Genomic DNA, 12,779 nt, shown 5'->3' with positions numbered 1-12,779 from the left:
CTTCTCTTCCTTCCCTTTTCTATCTATCTCTGTCCATCTCATTTCTCTATCTTTTTCTCTATATATCTATCTATCTATATGAGTCTGAGTCCGTACTATATACTTAATATATTATATTGCCTTACTATAAGGATTGGACTGAAGGTTTTCTCTGTGTATTTTTTGATTGGCCGATATTTCTTTTTTTTTATATTTATGTATAATATATATTACTTTGTGTTATTTCTCGGGTTTTATTCGTTTCACAACTAACCGGAGTATTAATTACTAGGCACGTTTCGTACGTATGTGTGCGGCATGCGGCATGTGTATGTACGTCTGTGTGTGTATGTGGTGCGTGTGTATGTATGCCTGTCACACATAAAATACGTGTTGATTTGTAAGGTCTTGGGTAGACGCGCATGCAGTTTCGCATGGGAGAAGGCATCCCTGTCGTTTTCTCTCTTTCTCTCTTTTCTCTCTTTTTTGTTTTTTTTTTATTTTATTTTATTTATTTATTTTTTTTCGTTCTTATCCGCGCCTTCGAGATGCATGCTATTATATTCTGCGTATAAGAGTATCCTCCGTTGCTTTGAAACCCGGAAGGTCGGCGTCATTTGTGCGGGCATCGACATAATACGAGCGTACTCGTACTATTTCATAAACGGCGAACTCGGTAAGAAAAACGTCTCTGCTTCTATTTCAATGTAACTGCGATCTTACATCTCTGTGCACCTCGACCATCGGCATGGGCACAACAATCTTCATACGATGTTTTATTTTATTTTGAACAAGGAGAACTTGTATGAACGGTAATCATTACACGGAGTGGTCGCTCGTGGTGCACGTGGCGGTATCTTTTTGTCGAGAACCGAAAATGATTTTCTGTTAAGATTTCTGTTAATAAAGGTATCACTAATTTTCACAATTACGCAAAAATAAGACGTCTTATAGATTGTACTCTTGGGGAACGCAAGTATTTAAAGAGCAAATGTTTAATATTTGTAATAATTGCATGATATAATAATTATGATTAAGAGTTTCATTTTTATAGTTATTATTCTGTGATGTTCAGTTATAATAATTATATTTATAGTTCTACCAAAAAATTATACATAGTTGACACGAAATTTTAGTTAATAATATTAATAATTTCTATAATAGATCTAATACTAATAATTTCTGATAATATAGATTCTGGTAATTGCAATCGTTTTTTTTCTCAATGCAGTAGATGATAAATTGTTATTTTTCTTGGATAAATATTAAATGAAATTTCTTGAATAATATGTCGACATTTCGAAAATCGCAAGGATTAAATTTATCCGTGCAAAATTAATTAATTAATCAAGCATAGTTTTCAACAAACAACATCGCCACGTTCGCCAGCAGTGCGCCAATTACCGAACGCCCTGTACGTACTTATCTTCACTTGCGTTACATATAATTCATCTGCCCGAATAACATAAGATGTGACGACGACTTTTTCTCTTTCAAATCTCACGCGTTGTTTTTTTTTTTATTCCGTATTAAAACGTAGGCGATATCGCGATAAACTACGATCGTTTAAAATTCGTATTGGTTCTAAGCGATTTTTTTTTTATTTGCTCGTAACTGTCCCTCTCAATCCGTGAGACGACTAATGCGAGATTCATCCGGAGTCAGTCTCGAAACGACAACAGGTCGATGCCCGGGCGATGCGCCGCGCGTTCTCGGCTCTTTCATGCGCGAGATCGGATGTCAATCGTACGGACGACGGGCAGAATATCGTACGAAATAAGATCAGGAGTTATCACGCCAAGAATAAATCTGACAGCGCGAAGTTGTAATCAGAAATTACAATTCAAGCAGGGCAAATCACGATAACGTCAAAAATGACGTTAAAGTGAATCATGACTGATTGAAAAAGGATTTAACAATCATTTTGAAATCATTTTGGAGTCATTTTGACGTCATTTTGGTATTATTATGATTTGTATTCTGTTTCTGGTTAAGTAAGTCCTCAGTAATTGTTGCCTATATGATTGAAGTAAATCTTTAAAGCTATGACAAATCTTAAAGAGCATAGCAATTCAAGGAACACATAAAAGTCAACAAAAAATTAAAATGACGTCAAAATGATGATTTTTGGTTACAAAATTTGACTATTTTATTTAAACATCATTTTGACTTTCTCTTGACTTGGTGTGTTCCTTGGAAATAGCAGCGAGCTTTCACTCAATCGTGTCTTCCGATTGTGCCCTTCATAATATAATCAATTATATTGTTAATAATTTTAATTTTATCAAAATCATCGAAGAGATTTCAACGATCGCTACAATTTTCCTCTGGACAATCTCGCGCTGTCGCATCCTACAATGTGAAATACTCGGTAAACATCGCGTTGGATCTTCGAGAAGACTTCCACGATTTTCCTTGGCCTTTTTACATGATTCGCGATCCTTGGCGTGGTTCACCCTCGATTTTTGGCGCGTCCGCGTTAACAACAAGAAACGAAGACAACAAGAAAATTTTTGCAAAGAAATAAGAGAACTTTCTTTCTCTCTTTCTCTTTGTCTCTCTTTTCTGTTCTCTCCGCGCGGTCCACGATTATGACCTCTGACCTCGGATTTTTGATTTTTGGTTTCTCTGTTTTTTTTTTTAAGTTGACTAATACCGGACAGCAATCGATGCCAAATGTAAAAGAGCCCCAAACGAGTACTGACTTGTAACACGCACAACGCACGCACAAAACGTATAACCGACCCGCAGGTAATTATCTAACGGAATTAATCATATTTACGTATTATATCCTACGATTGTGCCTTTTTTTTTTTCGTTCACTTATTGCGATTCACGACTCATCATTGCGCTCTCTCTCTCTCTCTCTCTCTCTCTCTTTCTCTCTTTCTCTTACTCTTTCTCTCTTTCTGTCCGTCTTTTTCTCTTTCTCTCTTTCTATGGCTCTCTATCTCTCTTTCTATGACTCTCTCTTTCTCTCTCTCTCTTATCCATCTCTTTCTCTCACGCGCCTTTTCTCTTTCACTTTTCTTTCATCGTTCACTATATTCTGCATTTCCATGATTTACGCTCATTACGTCTCTTATCGTTCATCGTCTCGTTCATAATCATGCTCTCTCTTCTGTCACATCGTTATTACGCATGCACATTATTCGCACATATACGCATGACATAGAAAAAAAAAGACGAAATTCGACTCGCGATCATCCGATCGTACGATCGTGGTGTATCGAAGTGCGTCTTCGTCGCAAAAAAACGTTCACCGATGGTTCAACGAAACGCGAAGTCCAAATGTGAATTAAATTGAATACTTGAAGTGTTAATTTGATAAAATTAATAAATGTAACTGTTAATTATGCGTTAAGATATTGCACATATAGAGGACGGTCTTTAAATACTCTAAAAGATTTTAAGAGATGATTAACTTAAGACAAAAATTTTATGTATGTAAAATGCCTTAATTTTAAAGATATATCTATGAAAAAAATGTAATTATTATAATAATTTTTTCCTCAAATTTTGTAAACTATTCGGATTATTTGGAACTTTATGTTCTTGGAATATACACAAAATTTTATAAAAATAACCCAAATAGTTTTTTGAAAAAAAAAAAAAGATGATATTTTTGCTTCCACTTTCCTTCCCTCCATCTTGTATCTTTAAAATTAAGTCATTTTGGACATACCAAGTTCTCATCTTAAATTAATGTGAAGAATCTTTTAAAATATTAGAATACTTTCACTGGAAGGACTACTCCCCTGTATAATTATCTAATATAAGAATTAGTGTATAATTCTTAATCAGTTAGAGAAATTTCAGAGTCGCCAAATAGTATGATAAAAATTATTGAATAATTTTTTACTTTCATAATAATTTTATTAGAAAAATAAATAATATTAATGAATATGTACAATGAACAATCAATCATGAGGCAATATTGGACTTTGCGTGATCCGTGTTTTCAAGTATCATCACTCTGTTATCTCTTTTTCGCAATTCATTCTTCCTCCAATCTCATTATTCGGACCTTCACATCGAGACGCCACTTTCTACGATCATCGCTCTCGTTGTCAGAAAAAGCATCCACAGCGACGGCATACTGCAAACGAGAAAGTGTATCATGATACACGACACTTTCAACATCCGGTACTGGACAACTTCCGGTCTGCACCAAGCACCAAGAATCAAATTTAAAAAATGTATCTCTGTACATACGATCAAGTGTACATAGTCGATATGCGATTTTCGAAATTCTTATATTATTATCGTTCTCTCCACCCTTATACATCTATATGTGTCTCTATGTATTGTACGTCGTATCTACAAGCGCGTAAGTATCTGTATGTGTCGTTGTGTACTTTATACACGTCTTTGCATCAAAAACACGCGTCACCTCGCGAGGTACCGGAACTGAGACATCACTGGACGATCGCGTGGGATGCTTCTTCTCAACGAGAGCGCGCAAAAACAAAGCACGATTCATCCTACGATGCCAAGAGTGCGTCGCGCCAGCATGCGGAAGGACACCCGACGCGGCGGTCCACGTCCTCCAGGGGGAATCAGCTCCTGTGAGACCGCTGGCGCGACGCCGCGAGGCAGAGCCGGGTCGGCCGGCCGGCCGGCGCGACGTTCTTGGTCCGACCGTTGATTCCACGTGTCTGAACGAACAGGCAACTGCCCCTGTGCCAGCGGAACGCACTGTCGTGGGGTCAGCGGGCGTCCTCGGGGGAGGGGGCCACCCTCACGAGCCATCCGCCGACCATCAGCAGCGTCCGGAGAACGCACTCGACGCTCTGCTAGACGAGTTGCAGACCTTCTCCCGACCAAGCTCACAAATGGGCCACGTGTCAAGCAGCCTGTCGGTGCATCCAGGTTCGAACACGCTCCTGGCCGACATCGGCCGCACCTCCAGTCTCCGAGATACGCCGAGCGTCGTGGCGACCACCGGTGGCAGTGGACGCGCGCCCAACATCAGCGATATCGGTCGAAAGGGCAGCGTGGATTCCTCCAGCGGTACCTTGACCGCACCCACCGTCGGCCTGATGGGCTTGCCCGGGATGGCACCGGGCGGCACTCTACGTCGTCTGCATTCATATCCCTCGAGCTCAGACACTGATACCTCACCACCTATCGCTAGGCTGCAGGCGCTGTCGTTGGACCAACAGGTATTGCAGCAACAGCAGCAAACACAGCCAGGCATGCCGGTGCTACCACAGAACTTTTTGCCCGGACAAAAGCCGCCAGTACCGGAACGGAACGCCGAGCTGCTGCAGCTGGCGACCGCCAGAAGAGTACCGCCGCCACCACCGCCGCGCACCAGTTCCCGATCGCCTCTGGCAAGTCCTACCAGCCCGCAGTTGCCGCCCAGAAATCATCCGTGCAATCTGCAGAGTGGCAACGCGACCTTGCGCCGACCCTCGCGCAACAACAGTCTCGTCGGCAAGGAGGGTAAGCCGCCGATGGCTCTACCATCGAATGCAACTATCCTGTCCACTGTGGACCAAGTCGCTGCGTCCTCGTTGGCCCCAACCGCGCCAGGTGTCGCCGGGCCGCATAATTCGTCATCCTCGCAATCTTCCGCGGTGTTGTCAACCAGTAACTCCAGCTCTTGTGAGAGCGTCAATTCGCAGGAAGGACTGCAAAGCAAGCGCGGTCGCCAGGAACAACTGGAGCAACGACATCAGGAGCTTCTCAGGAAACAGAAGGCTCTGCAGGAGCAGTACGCTCGGCTACAACAACTGCAAAGAAACGCGGCAGGTCTCACCACTGTACCACCAGCACCGCCTGATCTCCTAAAGAAGACTGGTTCCGAGAGTAATCTCCTGGCGAAGATGGGCCTCGGCCTGAGTACGGCAAGTTCCGGATCCCTCACCAGCCTCAGCATTAAGCCTCAAATCTCGCAGGAGATCACGATCGACGGTGGTAACCAAGTAGCCAAGGTTGAGATCATCAACGGACAAACGATTCCAACGACCGGGACGGCGTCGACCAACGGCCAGGTCTCTGGTACCACGTCCACAACAGTGGTATCGAGTACGACCACCGGATCAGCTACCACCGTCACTACGTCCACCACGACCACCAGCAAGGTCTATGAGACGGACATTCTGTGACCGAGAAGCCGCTCGCTGATCGGCTGCTCGACCGTCAAGGTTGCCACTGAAATCGCGCTAGCGAGTTAACACGGCGAGGTCGCAAGACTGCTATTTTTGGTCCTCGGACAACAATCCCCAGGCAGATTGTTCGTTAAATGAGACGAGTAAGAAGAAGGGAACGAAATACAAAACCGGAGAAAATTGGAGTTCGACAACAAGGAATTGCTAGAATTAAGAAGACCAAATTGGCTGGCGGATAGGAAAGAACGCGAACCGAAGAACAGGAAGAATGAAAGGTGGAGGAAGATTGCTGCTTCCGGTATTCTGAACGACGAGGACGTCGCCGTACGCGGGCGCTTGGAGCGTCTCTTGGAAAGTAGAGTACAGCGTAGGGATTCAGCGCTAGAGACGCGAGTAATAATACCGCACTAATCGTTATGATTAAATATAGTATTAATGATTGAAAAAAAAAGAACGCGCGGCGCGAGGAAACCTTTCGATACGCGGACGCGCGACGAAGCGTCGACGTCTACCTAGAAAACGAAAGAGAGAAGAAGAAAAGAAGAAATAGAAACGCGACGCGAATCTCGCATCACGTAGCATGTTCAAGGCGGGCAGGCGGGCTATACCCCGGTTCTCGCGTCTTGCCATCGGTCTCTCAATCTTTAATTCTCCAACTTTGATTTCGGAAACGTGCCAAGTTCTCGACTTGGCTCGTACACGTCCCAGGTAGAGTTCTAAAAAATCAGAAATGTGACATAAGAAGGGATAATCTGTTATCTGCTAAAAAGTATTATAGTCTAATTGGCTATCATAATAAGGAACTAAAATGGCACTGTGATTACGTGATTTATAAAGCCAATCAGTATCCATATTAGGTGCCCATAAAGAACTAATATGATAGCAGCGAACTAATTAGATTAATCGACCCAATGTCATTTCTCTGATTTTCTAGAACTCTAGTCCCAGATAACAAGCTGATGTTATTTGTTGTCATTTTAATGACATTAGACATTAGAAAAATGACATCAGCTTGTTACTTGGTATCCACGCATTCGTACCTCTCGCAACGTCTGTGTGCCAAATATTAGAACAAAAGAGGAAACGCAGTACTCGTGTACTTTTTTCTAAGATAATTATACACCCATAATTATCCGGCTATTCGTTCTTTCTTCATCATAGTAGGGCGAGCGTAAGGTTCTACGTAGGTGATCATCGTATATAAATATTATACATATATACATACGTATTATATATATAAATATATACATACACGCGCTACACTACGCGCGGATGGGAAGGAGATTTATATGAATATATACACGTAAGTGGAGATATAGGTAGGTAGAGCTAAGTACATAATATATAAAATTGTATATTTCATATACATGAAATATATAACTCTGCAGTCGTACACATATACACGCCGCACACAAAGCTGCAGAACGATTTCTTTTTTCGGATGACGATGAAGTGACACGTATAGAAACGCGTTTGTACACGACGACGGTCCTAACGTGCACTGCAGACGTGACTTTTATCAGAAAAAACTTGTTAGAGCAATTGTCTACCGTATGTGTATAAAATATACACGCATCCAGCCACATGAATATATATAATATGTATATATATAATATATATTATATACAATATATATTATATATCTATTTATTATATACAAGATGCGTAGCGATAGGCGATCGACGTTATTCTCATTACTGATAAGGAATTTACGGATGACTAGCAAGAAAAACGCGATTTATTCAGGAGATACGAAAGAATATGAAAGGACACGGATACAGTGGAAGTGAGAAGCTGGCACAATACGAGATGATCGACAAAAAGATCCAGAAGGGACCAGGAAAGCGGTAATAAGATGCAAGGAACAAATTCCTTAGATCGAATCACCAATCTGACGAATCACTATCTCTCTCCAGATTTTCAATTTTATTTCTATTTCGACATGTAGGACCATTATTTAAAAACTTATTAGAGTTGAACAATTCTCTTGTAGATAATAAAATCAGAGAAAAATCTAGAAGAAGAAAAATACACATAATGAAGAAAATGAGTCTGCAATTTTTACTTCACATTTACTTTTTCAACTTTGTCGAAAAATGTTTTTATTTAAAGTCCATTATTTTTGAAGTCTTCTAATGGTAACAATTTCTTCTACTAAATCTTTACAGTAACGAGTCATGGATTAAAAGAAAGAAAAAGAGAGAGACAATTAATTGATTCGGAATTAGCGTGAATTAATAGTGGAATCAGTGTCGATATAATTGATTCGAAACAATGTGGCTGATAACGATCGAGAGACATGGCAAGACGCGTGATAGACCTGCCGGCGAACTTTTCCGGCGGCCAAAGGTGTGCGTTAGGAAGGATATTGCTCAATATTTGCCAACCCGAACGCAGCTCCGCTACATACATCTCGTAACTGACGCCGTGCAACATGCATCCCGCGTCGGATTATTTAGATCGCAATCATTAGCTAATTATTACCTTGCGCCCTACTATCAGATGACGATCGTCAAGTCATCGAGCTTCATCGTCTCTCCATTGTCACGATTGCCGAAGGATCGAGCGTTTTGCGATCAAAGTGGCAAATCGACATTTCGTGATCGAACTGTTATTCCTTACAGAATTCAATTTATTCCTTACAGAAATTCAATTTAAAATTGAAAGACAGTGATTAATTACTTATTTTGAGTAGATATTAAAAACATTATTATCCTTTGCTTTTAATATCTACTCAGAATAAATAATTAATCACTACCAATTTAATATTAAAAAGTAGTGATTAATTATTTATTTTAAGTATTAAAAACACTGAATAATACTTTTAATATCTACTAGGAAAAAGTAATTAATCACTTCCTTCTAGCAGTAAATTTCTGTGAGGAATGCTAATAATTGGCATACTAATATTCGTTGATAATTAAGTTTTTAACACGATCGAACCGAAGAAGAAATGGCCCATTAATTAAGAAGCTCGCACATAAGTACAATTGAAGTCTAAGAAATTGATATTAATGAGAATTTAATGTAACAATCCATCGCGAGAACTTCGTGCGTCACCTTGATCGTTTTTCGAGTACGATCGCCGATTTTGCGCTATTTTATCGCAGCTTATACCGCACAAACTCGTCATTGCGCCTTCTGGACAACGCAAATATTTATATATACATCCCTCCGAAATTCCGAGTGAAGTATCTAAAGGTATGCTCTCCTCTCAGAGATACCTTGGATTCTATTTGCGTTGTTTAGATCTGGTGCTCGATGCAGTCGCATATCTTGCTCGAGAAGGGCCTAACAGCTGACACACATTCGCGTATATACGTATTTATTTATCTTATACGCTTCCATACCTTACGTTAACCCGGTTTGCCGTAGACCGATTCGACAAGGCTTTCGTATCAACCCTCGGATGCGTTCGCGGATTTTATTTCGACAAACGGATGATTTTCTTTGGTCGAGATCGCCTAGAGATCGCGCATTTTATTGGATTCTTTAGCGAATCATATCTTCTTCAAAGTGAATGGGATATTGCCGATTATCGAAAAATTGTAGAATAAAATTTTTTAACTGTCGATTGTCAAATGAATCAATGATGAGAATCAGTGTTCTATATTTGACTGTTTTCTAATTCGTAGATTCCTTTCGTTAAATTACCTAGTTGATAGTTAAATAAGAATTAGGAAATTATTGAACATAAGAATTAGGAAATTATTGAAAATTGTTATTAGGAATATTAGGATCATTAGGAGTGGATCATGCGCATGCTGCGATGTTGTCTCTAAGCAAGATCGCGAACTGATAATTGCATCGATATAGTTAGTACACGTGACGCGCCTTTTGCTATTCGCTGAAAAAAGAGAATGGAAATTAGTATTAGCGCATCTCGCGATCGAAAGCTCGTTGATCTTATGATTTGTTGGTAGCAATATTAGTGTAATAAACGACGTGGGCCTCCATTGTCGTGATCGATTAATATTTATCTCGCAGTCGAGAAGAAAGCTGCTTCGTAAAGCGGAGTAACGATTGGTCGCATCCGGGGATTGAAACGCGCGGCGAAAAGGCATACCCTATTTATTTTTTACTGTCACACATGTACGAACACACAAAAATACACACGTACACGCAATCCGGAGCACGTCTTTATAGGGAAATAATAATTACCTTACACGCAGTAAGAGTATACTAAGGATAAGGCGAATGATAATGATTGATAAACGAACATTACGATTTGCGAGTGCTTATCAAGTATTATAACGAAGCGAGACAGTTCTTTCTTCAGCGCGAGGATGAAGATAGAAGCGAAAAAAAGGGAAATTAAAAAAAAAAAGCGAAAATATCTCGTTCTTTTTTCTGTTCCATTCTCTTCCTTTTTTTCATGCAAATCATCAGGTTTGTGATATCGTTCCACGATTGTAACTTACAGCGTGGCGCCACAATCATAATGTTACATTTGTATAAAGCTACTTTGAACGGTGCATTTTCGTTCGCAGTGAGACCCCGAGTATCGATAGAGCCGTTATATTCGTTTAATCGCTAGGTATCAATCGATCTCCCTATTCTCATCCATACTTATCCCCATCTCCATTCTCCTCCCAATCGAAGCGAAGACAAAGCGTTTCGCAGGACAGATGCGCATTGTCCGAGTTTGCGTTTTTTTTCCTCCCTTCCTCTGTTTTCTCCGTAAACGCGAATTAGCGAAAGGTCATTAGTGTAATGTTTTCTGACGAATCCTGTACGCCAAATCGAATTGACTTGTTACATTTGTAAATGTTTGTAAGTACTACCGTACGTAATAAAATAATCGAGTAATAATCATCGAATTACCCTGACGACCACCGTGTGTCTGTTATCCAATTGATTAAACCTTATGAACAACGAATAAAGCAAATCATTACATACTGCAGCATAGTCTCACTCTTATTCTATAGGATGTCCTATAAAAGAGGAGCAGCGGACTGTTCTCGGAAAAGAATCCACTTCCCTGACGAAGATCAGAACTGACAATTATTGGACAGAACAGATTATAGACAAATGGGCTCCGATTCTGAATTACCTGTATTTTCTTATTAATCCTTTGTAGATCGGCGATCCCGGGCTCATCCCTTTGGGCTCATTCCTTTTTACTTCATAAATTGCTTGTTCAAGTTTCATAAAAACTTGATTTATGAATTTATGGCTAATTTGATGATGCTTTATTCGAATCTGAGGTAAAAAATAAAAAATTCAAAATAGTGGATTCTATATGGTGGACAGAATTTTAAAAACATATTTGATTATATAAGATTCGATTTTAGGGAGTTTTTAATTTTTTCCAGTTTTGCTTTATTTGAAGCTCATCAATGCTATGTGAAGCGTAAATATAATAGTTATTATTGATTTCCAAACTTTTTTAAATTTTGATTACGAACTCTGTGACACTAGATCTTCTTTCATAGAGATTATAATACTTTTGACATTTTCCAGTTTTAGACTACATTCAGAGACCAAGAGAGAATCTCTTAAAAATCGAATCTTATGATATTAGAAAATTTATAGAAAATAAGATTTTCAAAATTATTTTACGTTTGTTCGCGTTGCTTAAATTTTTTATATTCAGAAACTTCTCTTCGCCCGAATATTTATTTATTTCACTGTAAAAATTTTTGGTTAAATGCAGATCTTTTGTTAGGAAACTCCAGTCTCTTCTCAAAAGGTAAACATCTCTTCACAATTTATCTGTTTTATCAATTTAATTCATTTTTCTAATCTCTAAACGATGCTTTTAAGGGAGAATAATATTTATCGAGGTAAGCAACTTTTCTTTAGGGAATAAAATAAAAATATTTAACATATCCAAATCTTTTATTATCGGCTTATTATATTATATATTACTATTATGTTTGGGATGATGGATTGAAAAAATGGAAGAATAATTACTAATTATATCAACGAAAAAGAAAATACGAGATATTTATTTATTTATATTTACGTTTTATCCGTTTCCGAAGAAATGCCATGGGCCTGTTTAATACCTTCCGCTACAATTTCACGTTCCTGCTGTAATTCTTTGTACGATTGCAAGAGCTTTTGGATCTTATCCTTTTTTAGCGATTCGAGGCGTACGTAATGCATAATGAAGTTCACATCGTCCGTGTTCTCGCACTGCTCAACTGCCGACTTGGTTGTAGGATGAACCATATAGTACAGACGTATCAGCAGCGCAGCATCCTTGATCCGATTGGTCTCGATCATTTCATACAATAGATTGTCGATGTTACTCGTCCACACTAGATGAAATACCATCGGACCGAAGTGACGCGTGGATCTTAAGACGTCGAAATGACTCTTGGCATTTATGTGTTCGTAGACTTCTTGAGTGACTGCTTGGTAATCCGGATCGTCCGGCTCAAATTGCGTGCATGCGCGGTCCAGTATGAACTCGTACTCGTTACGATTTAACAAATCCTGTGAAAAATACGGCAATATATCAATGTTTATTTCATGCAAGCATTCTTCTTCTTTCCTATTCTTAAGGCTTCTGTTAACTCATTATTATCTCAGAAACAAAAAAATATACAAATTCTATAAAAATATATTAATATGGAAATATGTTATTATAAAATAACACTTATAATCAACTTGTAAAGTATACCGAAAATCCCTTTTATGTCATTAATAAATAATATATAGAAATGAATTATGCTG

The 12,779-nt window shown here is 39.3% G+C and overlaps 2 protein-coding genes across 12 annotated transcripts in view; one reads left to right on the top strand and one right to left on the bottom strand.

Annotated features, from left to right (window-relative positions):
• The window catches only part of LOC108684825 (coiled-coil domain-containing protein AGAP005037), a 114,207-nt gene extending 106,533 nt beyond the window's left edge, over window positions 1–7,674 (top strand). For all 10 annotated transcript variants that reach the window (XM_018189333.1, XM_018189331.1, XM_018189323.1 and 7 more), the window contains one exon: window positions 4,650–7,674. In XM_018189333.1, coding sequence (XP_018044822.1) covers window positions 4,650–6,092 — 1,443 coding nt within the window. In that variant the 3' untranslated portion in view covers window positions 6,093–7,674. The remainder of the gene's footprint in view (window positions 1–4,649) is intronic.
• A 1,426-nt stretch (window positions 7,675–9,100) lies between these two features.
• The window catches only part of LOC108684845 (28S ribosomal protein S22, mitochondrial), a 4,918-nt gene continuing 1,239 nt past the window's right edge, over window positions 9,101–12,779 (bottom strand). Inside the window, exons 3-5 of one of the 2 annotated variants that reach the window (XR_001931653.1) lie at window positions 12,064–12,539; window positions 11,149–11,297; window positions 9,101–11,076 (exon numbers count right to left, since the gene is read on the bottom strand). Coding sequence is in view for 1 of the 2 variants with exons in the window: in XM_018189373.1 (XP_018044862.1) it covers window positions 11,288–11,297; window positions 12,064–12,539 (486 nt within the window). In the remaining variant the exon portion in view is untranslated. Of the gene's footprint in view, window positions 11,298–12,063; window positions 12,540–12,779 lie in introns of both variants that reach the window. The other variant, XM_018189373.1, reaches the window with a different exon arrangement.

Source organism: Atta colombica, unplaced genomic scaffold, assembly GCF_001594045.1.
Source record: "Atta colombica isolate Treedump-2 unplaced genomic scaffold, Acol1.0 scaffold140, whole genome shotgun sequence".
Classification (NCBI taxonomy): domain Eukaryota; kingdom Metazoa; phylum Arthropoda; class Insecta; order Hymenoptera; family Formicidae; genus Atta; species Atta colombica.
The sequence above is the reverse complement of the archived record's forward strand: the minus strand, read 5'-3'. Positions and strand labels throughout refer to the sequence as shown.